Source organism: Condylostylus longicornis, unplaced genomic scaffold (assembly GCF_029603195.1).
Source record: "Condylostylus longicornis isolate FDR11 unplaced genomic scaffold, ASM2960319v2 ptg000027l, whole genome shotgun sequence".
NCBI lineage: Eukaryota > Metazoa > Arthropoda > Insecta > Diptera > Dolichopodidae > Condylostylus > Condylostylus longicornis.
The window spans coordinates 2,238,304-2,259,482 of record NW_026577996.1 but is presented as its reverse complement, the minus strand read 5'-3'; the positions used below and the strand labels follow the sequence as shown (position 1 = coordinate 2,259,482).

Below are 21,179 nucleotides of genomic sequence, written 5' to 3'. Positions count from 1 at the left end.
AATTCAGAAAGGAATTCAGAAAACAGATTACAAAGTCATTGCTGAATAAAAAACAAAACATATTTAATTAAATTTATTTTTAGAATTTAAAGTAAATTAAATGATAAAAACAAGCACCAACCCTGTTAACTACTTTTACATACGCAGGAATAACCTATACGTAAAATGAAAATTCCGCTCTTGGTCACATTCAAAATAATTTACAATCGCAAACACCTTTTTTGCTATTTCGCTTTGAAAAGTATATTATTCTTGTTTGTCCGAAACTTAAAAGCTCTCTCAGTAAACATCTTTTAAAGCACAGTCCATCTCATTTAAGTACTTAAACGCTTGTTTAGCAGATGCAAAAAATTTGATATTATTGTTGACATTACTTTAAAATTTTGAACATTTTAACACCGGCGCACGTAAAAATAAAAAAAAGTATCTAAAAAGGTATATGAAAATAAAATGGGTATGCCTTATGCAGATTACAGAACGGAATTATCTGCTGAAATAGGAAAATAAAATAAAATTATATTATAAAAATTTTGACGTCATATAATAAAGAGTGCCCAAATGTGTTAAAAATTAAGCAGAATTGAATAATTGTTAAGGACGGTGCTTTAACCAACTTTTGAACCAAAATTTGGTAAACAATTCAAAATTTAATTGTGAAATTTAAAATAATTTGTGCGAAAAAAAATTTCAGTGCTTTGTGCATACATATTTAAAAGAACAACGTCATAGTTGAAATTAAAAAGAAAATTCGTACATATAAATTGAAACGTGGCATAAAAAACCCTCTCACACATTCAGTAATGTAAATTAATTAATTTTCTACAATAATTTTTGATAAATTAAATTTTATGAAAAAATTATTTTTTATTTAAAATAGATAAAGGAAATACTGAATTGGAATATTCTCAACTAAATACAGTACCAGAAATGATAACACAAACATCACAAACATCACAAGGAATTATAGTTAACAATGTTCCACATATGGGGCACACTAGAACTCCAAGTCAAGCATCAACATATTCCCAAACATCAACATATTCCGTTCCTCCACAAAATATTAATGTTGGACAAGCTGTTGGTATGAATTATAGTTATATGGAACCCAGATATAATCAATTTAGTGGACCTGCAACGCATGCAATATCACCACAAAGTCATGTGTATACACCACTTAACAATGTACATGTACCACAAACTAACTATATTTCTCATTCTGTTATGCCACCACAAAATCATACCACAGTATCTGGATCTGCAGTTTATGTTTTTCGTGAACAACCAAATCAATCATATGTAACATACACTCAACCAGGACAATATCCAACACTTCCAAGAAATTTTTCATGGTCACAAGGCCAACCAAATGAAATGATATCTACTGAAATTGAAAATAGATCAGTTCAAATTGAAAATAATTCCACTAATAATTTACTTCAACACCCACAACAAGAGCAACAACAAGAAGTGTCTCAAGTTGATGAGACTAAAGACGGAAATAATCAAAATATAAAGCCTCCACAAGGTTGTATAATTATTATTCTTATTTTTTTTTTGTTCAACAAACAATCATCAAAAACTCATATGTTCTCTATGCAAAACTGCGATTATTTGCATAAATGCCATATACATATTTTATTTCAAATATGACATTTCATGTTTGACATAACATGTTTAATCTAACTTGTGCCAATCAGGTACATATGCTTTATTTTAGTGTAAGGTGTACTTACTTAGATAAATTGAAAAGCGTTTGTCCATAATTTTAATAGTGATAGCCGCTAATTTTGAGATTTGTCTCATGTTAAGGATTTAGTCAATGAATAATTGACTTTTTATACTTAAAAACTGGTTATAAAATCACATTTCAAATGCTTTAAAAAATTAATTGATCGAATTTGTCCACTTTCTATTACTTCTTAACTTTAAAAATGAAATTATGTGAAGTTTTTTAATACAAAAAAAAAAAAATTGAAAACTTTTCCATTTTAGTTAAATTTGGCCCGAGACCTGTAAAGATGGTATGTTCGAACTGCGGGAATCACGGATTTACTAAAATTGTATATGGAATTAATACCTATACACACATAATGGCTTTTATTTTATTCTTACTAGGGTATGCTTAAATGGTTTAATATGAATTTATCAATAATTTAAACGTTCGCACACATTAACAAAGCCTGCACAACATAATATCCTCGGGCATACTAGGATACTATTAAGAGCTCAAGAAGAGATACAATTTTTTGTTTTGCAATTAGTTTGATTACAAATTAATTAAGCAATCAAACTATTGGAAATTATTAAATTGCAATCAATTTGTAAAAAATAAAAAATTGTTTGATGGCTCAAATGCATGCGATCATACAGTTGCATGGGTGCACACTTGAATATAAAAATATGGAATGCAATAATAAGCAATCAAACAGATACAAAATTAAAAATTACATGTGTAAAATATAAAATTTTAAAGACAGAAGAATTTCTTTTTTCATAAATGTATGTGTTTAAGCTTATATTGCTCAAATATATGTATGTACACAGTGTTTTAATATGTGCGAGTATAATATTAGGGCTTATTCTGAGAATCGAGTCGCTAAGGTATTGTATTGCAGACACAAATCTATTGTACGAACTGGTGTCTGTTTACAATAATAATATCGAACTTTTGACTATAAAATGTCACTATCATTTAGTTATTTGATTTTCAAAGTAAGGCCCTATTATGTTCAATTATTATCAATTGTTTGCTTCAGATTTATTTATTAGCAATCAATAATGAATTTTATTATTTCTTTTAACTAGATGCCTTTGTTGTAGTATGGCACCATATTATTTAAGGTCATGTAAGGATGCCAACCATTATTGCAAAAGTTGTAACTTTTTTCTTGGAACTTATAATAACTTAACAAATACTCGCTGATAGCATTTTTTAAAGCTCTTAGTTAAAATTTCAAAACTATATAACGCACATATTTTGAGTAGCAAGTCATAATGTTAGAAACATCCTTCAGTTAAAAATTTGTATGAAAGAGTATGAAGAAGTTTGATATGACAAATACAGGATGTAAGATTGTAATTAAAGAAAATAAATTTTTTGATATAAAAATTAAAACTAAAAATATTTTATTTTAAACAAAAATTTTAAACATCTGTTGCACTCCAATTGTCAACGCCCAAAATGCGGACAGACCAATTTTAACTAATGACGAAATAACAAGAAATTTTACATATAATTAGGTATGTACAAAAAACAAGTTTGTAAAATTCAAGTTTTTGATGATTGACTAAAAATGAACCTGTAAATTTATAATAAGTGAACCTTTTGAATTTTTTTTATAATTTTAAATAATTTTTTTGTCTTATTTTCTTTTGTATTAGAATTCAATTGTTCTCCACGAATGGAGCTATGTCCGAACTGTAATGAAATTACAAAAACTGTAGTCCGTTTAGAAAATAATTTTCATACTCACGCTGGCGCATTAATTATGTATTTACTTGGGTAAGTATAGACTTATTTCATACTCATAAGTAAAATCAATAAAAGCACCTTATTGAATTTAAATGTCAAATTTTAATCAAACCCTCAAATGTTTTATAATTTTAATACATGATAAATATTCGAATTCTAATAAAAGTTTTTTAGAATTTTTCTTTGAATTTTTCTATTTTAGCGATTTTATTATAAGCTTTGATAAAGAATTTTTCTTTTTAAAAAAAAAAATCTTATGTGGTCAACACATAACCGATCGTAGATATATCTGAACTAAAATTGAGTATGTGACTGTCAAATTTCATGCAGTTGGTTTTATAAGTTTTTGAAATATTAAAAATTATTTTTTTGAGCTCTATCGCAGCTACCCGAATCCGTCATTCGAATTGACCCAATTATAGTAGCAGCCGTTGTGATTTATGAAAATTTGATCATGTTTACACGCTTTTCGTTTTTGAGTTATCATGTAATCTGATGGGCGGACGGTAGAATTTTACGCCGAATATGTATATATATATATGTATATATATATATACTCAAGCTGCTGACGTCTTCTTTAAGCGGAAAATTTTGCGCTGAATAATTTTACGAGGACTTCTCCCTCACGTGGTAGGGTACGATAATCTTTAAAATACAATGTATATCAACACAACTACACATAAAATGTCAACATACAAATTTATAACTTTTTAAAATTTATTAAATTTATTGTTATTGTCTCTTTTGTTTCTACATAGATGTGTTTGTTGCTGGTGTATTCCATACTGCACCGATTGGCTTAAAACCTGTTCCCATTATTGTTCGAAGTGCAATAATTATATTGGAAGTTGCAAGAAATTGAAATTAAATTAAAAATCATCTATTCTAACAATATAGCGTACTTACAACTTATTTAATTAACATGTTTAATTTAAGTTTAGTTTTAAGAAAAATTTCTGACCTTTTACATTTTTATATATGAGTATATTATGTTACTTTGACTTAAGTTATTTTAAATAAATTAGTCACTAAATTTTGGAAATACATATATGATTAAGTGAATATATTTTAAAGTGCAATCTGTTATGTATTTATATGTAAAATATTATGTTTGCTATTATGTTATGAAATAAAGTATAAAGTCAAAAGTGAATTTTTTTAATAAGGCTTAACATAGGCTCTATCCACCTCCACACGGATGGATTCAAACTGAATGATAGGATTGGGGCGGGAGTCTACTGCAAAGAACTTGGTGTGGAAATCTCTTTCATTCGGACTACTTCTTTCTCTCTTTCTCCAGACCAGTCTTTCAGGAGCAGGTGGTTGCAATAAACGAAGTTTCAGAATGGCTGGTTGAAAATATGATGTTATATAGGTTAATCAGCATTTTCACGGACAGTCAAGCAGCGATAAGAACGATGGAAGAGGAGACGTCCATTTCTAGAACGATCCGGGATTGCAGATCAATTGTCAACGAGATGGTCAATCGTTCGAAATTGCTATGATTTCGACTCCGGATCATAGCGGAATGAAAAGAAACTGCAGATCGGATAAGCTCGTGCGGGATGGAACAACTTTTAGTATCTAAAAAGGAAGACTTGAGGATGCCTCTGAGTACGTGCAAGCTGTTGTTACGCAATGTAACAATAGAGCAAGCCAACTGCAGGTGGAAAAATGGAACGACATGCGGAGCGATCAGGCAATTTTGGGCCTAACTTACTTGTGTGTACTTTTTAAATAAAAACAACTTTGCGAGTAGCTGACAAGGCAGCTACATAATTTTTATGAAATTTGGAATTCAGTAATTATAGAGTGCTAGAGTAACCATAAAACATTTTAAAATTTAACTTTACCTTTCTTATTATTTTCAATTGATCGCCAATTAAAATCTTGTATGCATATACATATGTATTACATCCTTATGTTGAGTCTTAAAATAATTTAAGAATTTACATTTTTATACATTTTTATTAAAGGTAGTATGTAAATGAATGCAAATATATTTAAATTCGGATTCCAAATCAAAATTATACAGGAAATATAATATATTTTTCATTTTAAATGTATTTAGGGCATTCATATACTCGTGTGTGTGTATATCTGTCAGTATTTCTTTTGGCGCCACACTTATAAATAACTGTAACTGCAATATTTACTTATTATTTCAATCAAATTGATTAAATATCAATCAAAAAAATACAAATATGATAAAGGATAAAGGATAAAGCATATAATTAAATATATAAATATGTAATCTAATTGTATTTATATACATACATATATGGTATATTTTCATATGCATGGTGTTATGGCTCCTCTATTTTACAATGTTATGACATTAACTTGTCGTTCTAGTGCTTACAAATTTATTAGTAATTTCCTTTACATTCATACAAACGTGTATGAATTAAATAAATAAAACAAAATAAATATTCTTTAAAAATACTTTAATATATTTATATTTTTGACGTTTAAATGAGGCCTTAAGAACCCTTTCATATATTAAGTTGAAAATAGAACAAAAGTGAAATGTCAGAATTTAAATGGAATACACAGAATTTATATAGAATATGAGTCTCGTGTGAGTGTACTCGAGAGCAGTAAAAAAGCCTAATACCCTAATTTATTTCTTAAATATTGTCCATTTGTGTGTAACGGATTTTACCGTTCCGCTGTTGGTCTGTATTAACAACGGAAATCGTTCATCGTTTTCATTCTCCGCTTTGGCTCTATTTTTAAACCTTGTAATATTTGAATAAAGCTTCACCAAGCCATTAATTTGACGTTTTTGATGTGTCAAAAGGCCACCGATGTTATACTTTTTGACATTTCTAGATTATTCCCTCATTATTTCCTTATAGTTAACTTATTTATTGAACATGTTATTAACAGTTTTCCACAAAAAAAAAAAAAAGCTCAAAATTGAGCCCCCTGAATCAGTCTTAAATTCACATTTATCAACATTTACATAAAACTAAAGGTAAATATAAGTTGTACAGATTGATATATTTATATGTAAGTATGTAAATGGAAATAAATATCTATATATTTTAGTAATCTGAAATAACCTTAAATATGAATGCATGCAAAATATGGTTTGACGACATATTTATTTTTAATGTGAATCATTAAAAAATAAATATTGAGAACTACAATTTTCCTGAGTATGAGTCATTCCTATTTAAATCTTATTAATATGTATTTACGTAAATAAGTATGTGTTTATAATAATCGATATAAATTTTTATTTTGCATGGCAACACTGTTATAAAAACAATCATAATTATAAATCCTTGCATTGCTCTTAATTATTTCTTTTTTTTTCCCCTGAACCTGTTTTCTAAACACCTTCAACAGAATTTCTAAATTTTAATGTTTTTATATTGTGTTTTTTTGAAATAAAATTATTTTATCAGCCATATTTCTAGATCAGCCCCGTTAATATAAAATTATAAAAACGTGTGAAGTCAATCTTTTTTTTAATTAAATTGCTTTTTATAAGAAGACGTAGCAAAAATAACACGTAAATAATATTTTTTTCTTTGTTATAAATATCATCTTTGGAATCTAATAACAATAAGAACAGCAAAACCTCGTAAATCCAAAAAAATAAATTTTATAGGTTCATGAAAAATTTTTCATTTTTAAATTTAAATACGTACATATGTATATTTATTATGTGATTAACTAAGTACTTTATGTGTATTATGTGAAAGACTAAGGAAATTTCGTGAAAACAAGTGTTACCGATACATGCCAAAGTTTTCATTTTGGAAGGTCGTTACTATTTTAAGTAGAAAAATGTGAACAAAAAAATATTTATGAAATTAATGCATTAGTTGAAACAACAAACGGTGTGCGTAGATTAACACGACGAAATTCTCAGAAATAGAAAAACGATAAGGGCAAGTAAAACAAATGGGTAGGAACCAGGTGACAGCACTCACCAACAGGTCTCCACAAGATGCTCGAATATGTCAGAGTGATAGGTCTCGAGGGAGCGATCTATGCGTGATAAGACTTGGTTCTGTTTTTTGAAGTTGAAGAATTAACAACATACCTATGTATTTTTTATATGAAAGTTTATTTAAGTAAGTATGTGTTTCTTGTTCTTGTTCATGTTCAAGTTCTTCTTATACTCACATATGTATATCGCATTTTTAAAGTTTTACATACATATATATATGAAATTTAAAGGCATACAAAATTTTAAAACCGATTTTACTCGAAACGCAATTTTTATAGATTCGTGGCTTTGGCATACCTTCAACCATGTTATGGTAATATCAGAAAAATGACAAGTAAAATTAAAAAAAAAAGTATCAGAGTAAAATTAATAAACTCGGCAACTCTAATACAAATATCACAAAAATTATATTTTATAAAAATAAATTTAAAAAAAAACCAGTTTCTAACACACATACATACATATATACATAAATACTTATATGTGGACGTAAATTATTAATTTTCTTAAAATTTTAAATCTGAAAAACAAAAGCATAAAACGAAATTTTAAATTACTATTAGCCATCTTTCGGCTACATTTATTTGTGATCCTAAATGAGAAAATTTTCATAACATAACAACGCTTCACAAATTTTTATGCCTACAAAAATATATGATGGAATACTTTCCGATTCACTTTCGACATAAATTTTACACTATTTAACCTGAATAGGAAAAACTCCAAGGAACTTACAAGTTGGGAGAATAACCAAGAAAATTTTACTTAACGATTTATGCATGTGTGTATGTAATTGGATAAATTCTTCAATTTTACTGCATTTCAATTTATGTAAATTTTGTAAGACAAAATGTGCTGTTTTAAAAACCATTAGTTGAGAAAACTTTTATTTTTTTAATCAGTAATTTTGAGGTCAAAACGGAAAAAAACAAATTTTTATTATAAAACGGTTTTAATAAATTTCGAATACTTATTCACTAAAAATAATATGAATTTAAAAAGCGAAATATATAATGCTTAGAATAAACTCCCAACAAATTTTGAAAATTATAAACTTATTAAATTTTATTTGAATGTTTGTCCGTCTATAATTTTTAGTCCGTTTAGGAATGCAAGTTGATCTTAGAAAGAAGTTGTCTATGATTTGAGGTCATAAGTTCAAGTGAAAAATACTTAAAATCATAAAATTCTTAAATTTCAATTCAAATCTTAAAATTGAAATGTGCTTTTTTTAGAAAACCATTGATACTTATAATTTTTCAATTTAGCATTTAAATTTCTCATTTTTAAGCGTTCATATGTTAATTTATAAAGAAAAAATTATAAAAATAACTAGTTTGCATTTAGGATAACCCAAAGTATTTCATATATAATATATCTTATATCTATACTGACGTATAAACAATCTATATTATGTGGGTATTTTTAAAAACAAATTTGAAAACAAAGCGATTAAAAAGCCTTTCCTGTACATATCAGCCTCTTGCCCCTCTAATTTTCACAATTATACTGATCAAAAGCTTTCTGACCAGTTTTTTCATGTTTTCTTTTAAAAATCAACATTAAAAAAATTTTTTCTCCGAGAATGATTCAGTAGAGTAAAGATATTTTAAGTGAAACGATCTTTAAAAATATTAAAAAGTAATAATTTTTTGTGTTGTTGTGAAAAAAATAAACAAACGAACGAAGTTTTATAAAACATTACTATAAATTTTTCTTTGAAGACACTAATATGTAAACACAAACACATATAATACTACATACTCACATTTATGTACATATACATACATACCCAAATGTATAGATGTAAACAATAATATAAGAGTTTTAAAAAGTCCACTCTCTGAGTTAGCAAAAGCGAGTGAATTATAAGTGCTTTTTATTACATAAAAGTTTACAAATCATTTTTTGGGAAAGCATTTTTCCATATTCATATAATATCTAATTCTGGAAAACCCCAGAACATACTAACCATACACATCATTAATTTGAGAAATCAAAATGTGTTTCATTAATTATTTATTTGATTTTAATATACGCTACAGATTGAAAAAATTTTAAAATTTCTCTTAAATTCTTCAGCTTTATAAAATAGAAATATACAAAATTACCGAAGTAATGTGTCCTCCAGCATATCCCATTGAAATAATTCCAATTGTACATTACAACTATAGTAATTTTGATCCATCAGCACCACCGCTAACGCCATCGTTTACGCCATCATTAACGCCACCGCCAAGCTATGAGGAAAGTGAAAATCATTATTTTTCATCTACTGAGAATGAAAAAGAAAAATTTTTAATTCCAAGCTACGAAGAAAGTCAAAGGGAATATTATTCATCAATGAAAAATAAATCAACTCATTTTGTTTTAAAACATGGTAACTATACACTTATATCAGCCATATTTTATTCCATTAAATTTAGTCTTTATAAAATATTTATTTGCTTTTTTTTAAGGATCCAAAACAGAATTCGGACCAAAACCACAAATGGCTAATTGTACTTACTGTGGTAAAAGTGGTATAACTGTGGTTAAACATAAAATTGGTCCCAAAACAAATATTGCGGCTTTATTAATGTTTTTGTCAGGGTAAGAATATTTGGTGGTTTCGAATAATTTGGAATATATCGAGACTACCGGCCCCGTGAGCAGAATTTTATCTACTCACAGGGTGGTTCCGAATAATTTTGAATATATCGAACCTACCCAGCCTCGATTTTGAATGTCTACTGTGAGTAGAGTTTTGTCAACTAATTGAGAAATGTCAATCTTTACCATATTATCAATGTTAATTGGGTAGAATTTTTTTAATTTTTTTTTATTTTTTGGAAGCTATTAAATTTATTTGTATTTTCGTAAAGGAGAATTATTCTCATTCCATTGGGCAAGTTCATACAATACTCTACTCAATTTAATTTCAGTAGACATCACTTTTCAGTTTTAACGTAATTGTTTTATCTTAATATTTTTTTAAATTTTGAATTAAAATTTTAATTTTATTTTCAGATTGTGGTGTTTTTGTTTGATGCCTTACTATGTTAACAGTTTAAAATATGGTCTGCATCATTGTACGCATTGTGAACATTTTCTTGGAACGTATGACAGATAAAAATCAATTCTATTAATTTTAATTTTTTTAAAATCAAAAATGTATGAAATGTGATTTGGGTTATTGTTTTAATGTGTACAAAATTTAGAATAAATATTATGTAAAATCTTTCACATATGAAGATTATGAATCCGCATTCATAATCTATTTGAATATTGTAATTAAAAACTTATTCTAATATATTTAAGCATGCATTCTATAAACATAAAAAATTCAAAAAAATTGAGTTTCATTTGACGTTTATTACTGATTCAAGCCATTTTTTTTTTCAAATTAAAGTGCTAAGATATGAAATTATCATTGAAGAACTCTGTAAGGAATTTCTAACAATATTCTTAATTCTTGTCTTTTGAAACTTCCCGCATTCAAGGGTTAATTACCAATAGTTGTAAGAACACCAGTATTTATAACAATATTTATCTAATTGTATTTTAGCAAAATTTCCACATTTGTAAGCTTACAGCCGAAAAATACATAACAAAAATTTTCAAATTATTGAAGTACAATATGTACCAAAGTTAAGACAACACAATAAAACTCGTTAAATATTTAAAAATTAATTGAATAAACGAAAGATTTCAAAATATTTAGTAAATGGAAAACCCAAATCTAAGATAATATCCATAAACAGCTAATCCTAACTATCGTCTAAGATTTGATCGAATTCGTTTTAAAAGTCTTTATATACTCGTATGTACGTCGTCATTTCTACATCAATAATTCGGTATTTTGTTAACGTAAATTCGTTAAATTAAATTAATTCGAAAAAATCCTTTTTTTTTTCGCTTCTCTTGTTCTTATCGATAAATCTATAAAACTAAAAGGATTTACTTGTGCATATCAATCTTATGCTGAACGTTATTAATTATTTATAATATTCCAATTAAGGTTTTGTAACTTATACAAAAAAACTGAGAAAGAAAAGAGTTGATCATGTCAACTCTGTGATACCCGTACGAACGTGGTATCCCATGAACATACGTTCGCACGGAAATGATATTTACCGTTTTACCATATTAATTTATCCAAAATTTCAGCATTATTCATTCACCGTTTTTTATCACACCTAACTAAACCAAAGATACATTTGTTTTAGCGAAGTTTCGATATTATAGCTTCAATGATTTCTGAGACATAGCCAAATAACTTTTAAAGTTGTAGATCTCGATCTCATTCAATTAAGGTAGAGTTACGACATTTATTGTTCCAAATTATTTGTGAAAATTTGGTAAGCTTAGCTTAATTAGTATTTAAGTTACCATTTGGGCGGACGGGCGGACGGTTAAATCGACTCAGAATGCTACGGCCTATCAAAAACATACACTCATATCTTTATCTTACACCATTATTTCCTAACGTTACAAATGGTAAGGCAAATTAAAAATAACCTTCCAACATATTAAATTCCTGCGGTGTAATCATACGAATTGTTTCACTCAAAATTTCTTAAAAAATAGTTTGACAGCTATAATAAAAAGCAAAATGTCAGATAATAGAATTAAAATGTTTTTTAATCAATTAATGTAGAAATATGTATTGGAAATTCATATTAAAATGAAAACGGATTTTTCTTAATTTAAACTAATGTCTTTATATCTAACAAGTCCCAATACTCAATTTTTTTACGAAATGTTACGAATTTTTGGCCTCGTTGTTGGTTTTTTCTTTAAATGCCACTGATCGTGTCATATTTTTTATTATTTTTTTCTTTTTTTTTACGTAAAAAAGAGATTAATATTTTAAAAAATCTCAGGATATTATACACATTTTTTAAAAAGCTTCCCATTTAAATTCTATTGCACGAAAAAGAAAGAAAGGTAGGAGGAAAGAAAAAATGATAAAAAATTTCAAATTCATATTTCAGTATGGTTTCAAATGTTAATGAGGAAGGATGTATGATTTTTCATGCACATTTTGTATTTCCCAATAAGGCAAGTTGAGTAGTGTCGGCGAACAAAAATGTTATTAAAAGTAATATAGGTTGACACATTTCAACAATTTGAATTATCTCATTTCGATTATTCATACGTTACTTATAAAATTGTTTCAAATAATTTCAGTTAGTTATTAAAAATAAATATGTACCTACTTCCAATAATTTTTTTTTTAAATAATTATTTTAAAAATATTTCAAACATGTTATATTGAGTGCTTCAAAAATTTTGCTGTGCTCTTTTTTCATATTTTATTATCAGGTAAACAAGAGCAATCTATTTATAAAATGCCCCTGCATGTGTATGTATGACCTATCTTAATTCTAAACGGAAAGAATTTTAAAATACCTGAACAAAAATTTTAAAATACCTGTTATTTTACAGTCGGAATTTTTGAGTCATTTGGTAAAATACCATTTATTTCAAAAATAGAAAAATATTCAAATCCGGTCATAAAAATATATGATTGTTTTTTCCAAACATTTTAAATATTTTGTTTTCTTAGGTAATTAATATAAATGATAGTAAGTTTTTAATATTTTTTCAAATAAAAATAGAGGTAAAATTTTGAAGTTTATATAAAATTTGTATTTAACAAATAATATTTGATTGCATTTTAGATATTATTTTCTAATTCCCTCTTCAAAATTTTTCTTTACTACGTATTTATATCAATATTTAAGAATTATCTTTCATTAATTATATTTTCAACTTGACACCACAGGTACTTCCCATATCTTGCGTTAACTTACCCTATGAGAAAAAAAAGCTGTTCACTTAAAAATAATGAAATGCTTTCAGTAACAAATAAAACGTTGAAGGCGAAGGTTGTGTTTGTTGTTTTTCCGCTTTTTTTAAAATTTTAAAATAATTATCAATGAAAATATTAATATATTTTTTTGATTTTTCAAATATATGTTCTAAATTTTACCTGCTTTATAATAAGTGTGAATTTATTTTAATATTTCTTCTCAAAAAATAGCCACTTTGATTTAAAAAAGGCCATATAAAATAAGGTCGTGCTTTCAAGTTTCTCTCTGAGCATTGGGACTTGTTAGATATAAAAACATTATTTAAACTAATTTCCTAAGTTTAAAACTCTTAAATATTTAAATTTTACGATAAAAAAGAGGAAAATGCTATTTATTAAATGTTTGTAATGTTTATTAATTAACAGGAGTAACAAATATTTTGTTATTCAAATACAAAAACAAAATAAAATTTAAGGAGTGTTTTTGCGAATTTAATCTATTTAATCACGTAAGCTATGCAGGATATCGAAATTAATGGAATTCGTAACGAATTTATAATAATTTTCTGTATGAATATGCCCAATTTTATATTATTTAAATACATAATATAAAATTTATAATAAAAATCACGCCTTTTATTTTATTTTTATTAACATATACGCATGTATTCATCAAAAAGCAAATGCGATTATCTCAATAATGCTTAAAGAACGGAAAAAAAATTCTAGCAAGCAGAACAAAAAAAAATAAATAAATTCCAAACACTCAGCATTAAACCTTTACCACATAAACTATCAATTTTTAATAATCCGTTCATATTTCCAATGTCCTATTAATTCGCAAAGAACAAAACTCGCAACAAGTTATTCAGTGACTGAGCACCTATGCATATAATTTTTCCGTTTTAAATAACACCCAATTCAATACAAACAAGAGCAACTACAAAAAATATAAAAAACAAAAACACGAACAAAAAAAGTGTAAAATAACAAATTTTTTTTAATTTTTAACGAAACAATTGATTCCTTAGAGCTTTTTCCATTTAACTTATTGCTAAACACTATTAGTCTGAGTTCTAAAACATGCCAATATCTTTATATATTTTACTCTGGAATTCAAGTTAGTCTATTGATACACTCGAATTTAGTTGGAAGTCTCAAATATTTCTTATTTTTCAAATTTTTCGTTCCGAACTCTATATTGCTTATAACGTTTCTAATTATTTTTAAAGTTTAATAAAAAAATTTATGAAAAATATTGAACTCAGTGTTTTTTAATATAAAAATAAAGATAATTAACGAATTAAAAGTGAAATATTTTTAAAAAAAATAATTGAATAAAAATTGAAAAACTTAAAATGGAAAAATCAAATATGTATCCGAACGTACCGGAGCAACTTCAAGAAATGCCTCCTACAGCTCCCCCTACTTATGATGCAAGTCAAACATCTGGTCCAACAACTGTGATACTTCAACAACGTAAGTTTAAATATGCAAAATATTTTTAAATTTTTATATTTACAAAATAAAAGTGAATTGTGAAATTTGAAAAACTCATGTCATTTAACAAAACTGATAATTTGCTTTAAAATACTGAATCAATAGGTAATTTAGCAGCAAACATTTATCAGCTGAAAGCCTCGTAATAAGTAATACTGCAATTGATCAGGGCCCCTTATAAATTAAAGGACCAATTTCTCTAGAATATTTCTAAGAACATAATTGTACAGCATTCAGTTAATTTGTAATTTCCATTCAATTCGATTTCAACTATTATGAGTTGCATTGCTGAATATGTTAATTTGGCATTAGATTTGTATTTTAATGGACGCTCATCATAGTTTTTCAAGAAAAATAGTCTATTTAATAGATTACGATAAAATTTTATCGGTTCAAGAATTATTTTGAAAAGGTTCGTTCAAATTTGTATTTATTAAATACCCTGTTAAATTAAATCGCAACATTGTCACAATAAACTGCATGCATAAACAACTTTGAGATCTTCAAGCAAAATTTTGCTTCGTACATATTTAAAATTTCACAATTGAATTGAATATTTGGTAGCAACAATTATTTTTAATTCGTTTTATTTGACCTTATTATAATAAACGAAATTAAACATTATTATTTTAATTTATCTTTATAATAACTAACATATATACACATGTACATTTTTTTGACATACACATGACATTTAGCTTAATCAGATTTTTGGTCAAATTCCCCAATTTTAATTATGTCAACTAAAATTAATTAAAATTCCTATTTTAATAGTTAAAACTTCGAACACATGTGTACTGGTTGCATGCGTAGGTATTTTATTTCATACAATTTAACATAAGAAGTCAATAATTTGATGTTATCAATTCTGATTTACATATGATTCATATCTTTATTGTTAGAGGGCTTAAACATTTTAAATAATTACAATTGCGACATTTTTCGACATTTTAAAATTGAATAATTTTAGCCACATTTACATGAATAAAATGCAAATTTTATTCTTATTTTTAAAACTTTTTGAGTATTGATAAGCCAATGGGGTTAAGTTTGGCAACCATGAAATTTGATGAGAAATTTTGTTTACATACTAAACTTTGTTGCACACACAAACACTTCATACGTTAATTCTACAAACATAAATTTTCCATATACATTTTGTAAAAAAGTGTTAGAGCGAGAATGGAATTGCGATACTAATACTTCCCATGTCACTCCAGGATTAAAGCAAAAAGAGAACTAATTAATAAGAAATTGTCAAGGGTTGATTAATTTAAATAACCCTGTAATGTACTAAAATCATAGTTCAAACATTGCAAAAACATACTTTCCCACTTATATATAACTTTTACAAGCGTTGGCACATTTTTTTTTTTATTTTTACAAATTTTCTTTATTTTTATTTTATAGCTATACCGGCAGCAGCTTTTGGGCCTAGACCTCAAATAGCTGTATGCCCAAATTGTGGTGAACGAAATTTAACCGAAGTTAAATATGAGAATTCTAATAAAACACATCTTGCTTGTTTAATATTATGTTTAGTTGGGTGAGTAAAATTATACTTAACTGAAATCAAATTAATTATATTTTAATTTTAATTATCTCATACATACGTACATACATACAATATGTTTTCTACATACTTTTAAATTATCATAGTTTCAATTATCATTTTTTTATGTAAATTTATTCTTTATTCGTTTTCTCTTTTTTTTTTATTATTAAAATGTGTAAACACACGTCAGGTAAATATGATTAATGTATAAATTACTATAAAGTACAAACTATAAGTAAAATTATTGTTTAAAAGTTTTGTGATTGTATATGTAATGTGTTTAAAAGTAAACATGCACATTTGTATGTATTTGTATAAATACTACACTCCTGTTCAGCAAATAAACAAATAATGTTGGAACGAAAGAAAAATAATATGTGCCGGTTACATATTGAAAGAATGCAATACTGAATTGATTGCAAAATAAACTTTATAACATAGAAGATAAGTAGAAATTACATATTTGGGTGCTTATCTTAAAATTTCATGACAAGATAAAGGCATATATTAAAAATGCTAAATTCATTTTCTCACATCATTTGTTAACAGTTGACGTCATTGGTTTCTCACATCACGAAATTGTGAATTGATTCTTGAAAACGCAATATAAAGTAGCTTTTTGTCAATCTGCATACAAATAATATAGAGTTAAATTATTTGTCAAATACATCGCACATACATTCGTTAAATGCTAATAATTATGCAATATTATTATTATTTTAAATTCTTAATAAAAAATATGTCGGAATGATGCTTTTTATCATTCAAATTATTGATAAGAACGAAAACTTTTGGAAATATTATTTATATTAAATTACTATAAAAATATTCTGTCACACAGCTATTTGATTTTTGCATATACATATATATTTCACCATTTTGACCTTTTTCAAGATTTTTAGTGATTTCGGATGTCAAAAAGTAAAAACATTTAAAAATTCTTATAAATGAGATAAGAATTATTGGAAACTTGAAAGTAGATTTTTCTAAGAAAATTTGAAAATTTTTTAACTATTAGGAATAATATTTTGAATTTAAAATTTTAATAATTACGAAAAAGACTAAAACGTTTTAATTTGTGACCCTCCGATTCAAATTGAATCCCCCAATTGAAAACCAGTTCCTTCCGCAAATTTTATATTATTGGACGCAGCTGATGCGAAAAAACTTTGTTAGACATTGTATTATTATAGTAGTTATGCTACACAAACATGAAACATCAAAAAATTACTACTTTTTTTCATTATATTTTTTTAATTAATTTAAATTAATTTGTACATGTTTATTTTCTAATTATGTATTTACAGATTATGGTGCTGCTGTTGCATTCCCTACTGTGTTGACAGTTTAAAGAATGCAAATCACTATTGTCAAAAATGTCATAATTTCTTGGGTGTTTACAATAAATAAAATGTAAAAAAATAATTTGATAAAAAAAAATCTCGTAAATTTTTAAAAAAGAAAAAAAAAATTATATATTTTTGTATGTATGTTAGCTATTCTGTTTATCTTTATATTTTTTGAATTTCGAAACATGTTATTAAAAATATAATAAAAAAATAATTATCTAATTAAATTGTGATCGTTTGCTGCTTAACTCGAAAACGTGTGCTTCTTACCACGATCTATATTAATTTTTCATCGTGTGATCATAATAATCACCTTAATGTGATCGAATCATAATATTCGCCTCAATTTATGCAAAAAAAAACGGAATGTAAAATTATTCAATATCATCTTATAATCTGGTTGTTACACATTTAAAAAATATATTTGACGTTCTAATTTAATTTAATAAACCCTAAAACAGAAATTGGCAGAAGTCCAAAAATAAAATTGTTTTTATATTCTGAAATTTTTTCAAAATTATTTTATTCATTAGAAAAGAAGCAAACATTTAAAGTAATAAATCTGCAACTTTTAGTTACTAAAATACTGATTTCAGAACAATATCAAACAATAACCAAGGTAAACGCATATAAGATTCTTGTTTTTGATTTGGTTCAAGAAATTTGTTATTATTATAAGAAATGTTAAAGAAAGATTAATTTCCATAAAAAACGAAACAAAATATAAATATCTACAGATAAGAAGATTAAGAATAAAAAACATATCGGCCAAAAACTTACACAGAATTTATGCAAATATTTTACTTAGCGAATATAACTTACAGAAGAGTGTTAGAACATTTAATGGTTTAGAATATTTTCTTTCCGTACAAAAAACACTACATACTCGTATTATAATTTGAGCCTTTAGAAGAATATTTTTCTATCTATGCACTTGACTATATAAATGTATTGTACAAATTAAAAAAAACGGCAGCACGATTGAATTTTTAACACTATTTACTTATTCTTGTCAAAAATTATTTACTTCATTATTAATTTTTTTAATTTTAAGTTGCTATATATGTATATTACTGGAAACAAAACGGCAAATCTAAATTTTGATATACTATATATATATGTATATGTACATGTTAAATGTGTTTATATTTTTTTTAAATAAATTTAAGAAAATAAATGAAAGTATGAAACAAAAACATATTATAGTATTTATGTATTAACTTCAATAATCCAAGCACTGCCCTAGTAAATAATAAATTAAGAAAAAACATACGAATTATTCCGATGTTGACCCGATTGAAATATTAAAGATTTTAATGGAGGCCTTATTCTAACAACGGAAGTTAATCGAAATAATGTTCTTCAAATACTTAAAGTTAAAATGGTGAAATTGTGAATTATTGAAAAATTCACAATTTTAATTTTAGTTAAGTTTTATAGCTTTTTTTCCTTTCTTAATCACCTTTAAAAAAAACTGTCACAAATATTTATTTCTGATAATTCACAACAGATGTCTCTCAAAAAAATTACATCGCTTTTAAAATAAATATCCACCTTTTTTATTATTATTTCAACATTTTATTACCACCAATGTACAAAATGTTGAAATGCATTTTCAGAAATGTTGAAAATTTTCCAACATGAAATAAAAAAGCTTTTAATTCTCATAAATCAAACAAACATGAAAATTAAAAAAAACTTTAAAAATAAAATATTTTTGGAGTAAAATTTATAGAAAATTTACTTGTCGCTTCAATGAGCTAACATTGGACTATGTATGCATGTATGCATGTAAATCTAAAATATATTTAAAACAGTATATTGGCAGCCTTAATAAAATCATATGCAAATACAAAAGCTTTTTTGTTATTTTGCAGGTGTGGATATAAAAGTTTATGAAAAAAGAAAATTAAAATTGAGCTTTTTTTCATTTAATTAATTAATTTATTGTATATTAGATATACAAACATACGTACTTAACAATATACGCAGCAGTATAAAACTATAAATTACTCATAAATGTACATATGTATGTATGCTTGTAAACCATATTGAAAAAGTTTAGTAAGTCAGTAGAACTGGGGGAATGGTGTATTTAGTTTGTATAGTGAATGTGTTAGTTAACATTATGTGTATTTACATACATATATTATATATGCTTATACTATACTGATAAAATTGAAAAATAGCTATTTGTGGGATTTTATTTTTTGTTGTATAAGTAGGTATATGTATGTATGCCCCTTGAAAAAATCTAATGCGCATATAAACCGAGTTTTGCGTTTATTTTTGAATTTTTGATTTTCTTAAGGTTAAATTAATTTTTACTTTTTTCTTTTCGATTCTTTGTTCTTTTTACTTTGTCTTATATAATTAATTAATTCTGTTTATGAACATACACATACATATGTGTATGTACTTTATATTTAATATATATGCATGTATGTACATACATAAATATGAATGCATTTAAATTTTAACAGCGCATTATAAAATTTGCATCTACATACACGCAAGTACGTACATACGTGATATCTACAGTACTACATACATTGTGTATTTTCTCTTTTAGGTGATATACTTTTGTACATTCGTATGTAAATACATAAAATATATAAAATTTATAATATTCAAAGCTCCAACAGCAGCTAGTACAGCCGCCACTCAAGATATCGATTGACCCAATTTATTTTTCTATGTCGTTTTTTGTTTTTTCTTTATTTATTTTTCTAATCTTTTAATATTCTTTTTTTCTTTTTATCGTAAGTTTTATATCTTAAAGCTATATTCACAAAAAATTCATGTATGGATATGTGCTTGCGTGTGTATGCGAATACATAAACGTGTATATATGTATGATTGAAATTATATATAAAAAGAATAAGATAAAAATTTTTTTTTTCCTCGTTTTTGAGTTTTTTGGTGCGCGATTTTTAAATTTGTAAGTTTGTAAGTATGTGTATGTATGTATGTATGTAAAAATTGTAGAAAATCAAATAAAAAAAAATTATGTTATAGCAACAAAAGTTTTTTTTTCTTAAATATTATTAATTTATATGTATGTACGTAAGTATTCGTGTATGTATTTAATATGGGTACCTATTTACTAAAAAAATTTTTTTCTTGTTCTCATTTTAATTTTTATATTTCGTCCCTAGTACATAGTGTGTTTTTTTTTAAATATGTACACACACATACACTTGTATACATATATGTAAAAAAAACTAGCGTTATAATTCCAACACAGTTTGTAAGTTTCAACATATATAATTAAAAACTAATGTTTATACAAATGTGTACATCTGTATGTATAGGTACTGGTTGTACATTTATTATGTAGGCGCATACCGTTATGGTCATATAGGCGCGTTTTAATTTTATTTACTGAAAAATTATTTTTTATTTTGACATATTTTACTTTTATTCAATTATAATTAATGATCCTTTTATATACACACCTATACTTAAAAACATTTACTTCATTCTAACATACATATATACGTACACATGTATACTTAATATGTCAAATAAATTAATAA

General features: G+C 25.7%; 3 protein-coding genes across 9 annotated transcripts; all 3 read left to right on the top strand.

Moving 5' to 3' along the window:
• The first annotated feature begins 25 nt into the window (after positions 1-25).
• Positions 26-4,482, top strand: LOC129607422 (uncharacterized). Of its 5 annotated transcripts, XR_008696810.1 has the most exons (7): positions 26-631; positions 692-802; positions 878-1,525; positions 1,993-2,116; positions 2,806-3,240; positions 3,382-3,502; positions 4,231-4,240. XR_008696810.1 is itself a non-coding variant. In XM_055518445.1 (4 exons), exons 2-4 carry the CDS (start codon positions 928-930, stop codon positions 4,343-4,345), a joined length of 834 nt encoding a protein of 277 aa, XP_055374420.1. In that variant the 5' UTR covers positions 26-802; positions 878-927; the 3' UTR covers positions 4,346-4,482. The 5 variants fall into 5 exon arrangements, 1 of the variants encoding a protein (XP_055374420.1); XR_008696812.1 differs by lacking the exon at positions 692-802; XR_008696809.1 differs by having other exon boundaries at positions 26-802.
• Positions 4,483-9,022: 4,540 nt separating this feature from the next.
• LOC129607515 (lipopolysaccharide-induced tumor necrosis factor-alpha factor homolog) lies at positions 9,023-10,760 on the top strand. 3 transcript variants are annotated; one of them, XM_055518544.1, is made up of 4 exons: positions 9,023-9,080; positions 9,522-9,819; positions 9,899-10,031; positions 10,449-10,760. In XM_055518544.1, exons 2-4 carry the CDS (start codon positions 9,558-9,560, stop codon positions 10,549-10,551), a joined length of 498 nt encoding a protein of 165 aa, XP_055374519.1. In that variant the 5' UTR covers positions 9,023-9,080; positions 9,522-9,557; the 3' UTR covers positions 10,552-10,760. The 3 variants fall into 3 exon arrangements, with proteins under 3 accessions (XP_055374519.1, XP_055374522.1, XP_055374521.1); XM_055518547.1 differs by having other exon boundaries at positions 9,046-9,173; XM_055518546.1 differs by lacking the exon at positions 9,023-9,080 and having other exon boundaries at positions 9,180-9,819.
• A 3,619-nt stretch (positions 10,761-14,379) lies between these two features.
• Positions 14,380-18,771, top strand: LOC129607454 (lipopolysaccharide-induced tumor necrosis factor-alpha factor homolog). The gene is made up of 3 exons (XM_055518483.1): positions 14,380-14,715; positions 16,147-16,282; positions 17,599-18,771. The coding sequence occupies exons 1-3, from the start codon at positions 14,595-14,597 to the stop codon at positions 17,699-17,701; spliced, it is 360 nt and encodes a 119-aa protein (XP_055374458.1). The 5' UTR covers positions 14,380-14,594; the 3' UTR covers positions 17,702-18,771.
• Positions 18,772-21,179: the final 2,408 nt, after the last annotated feature.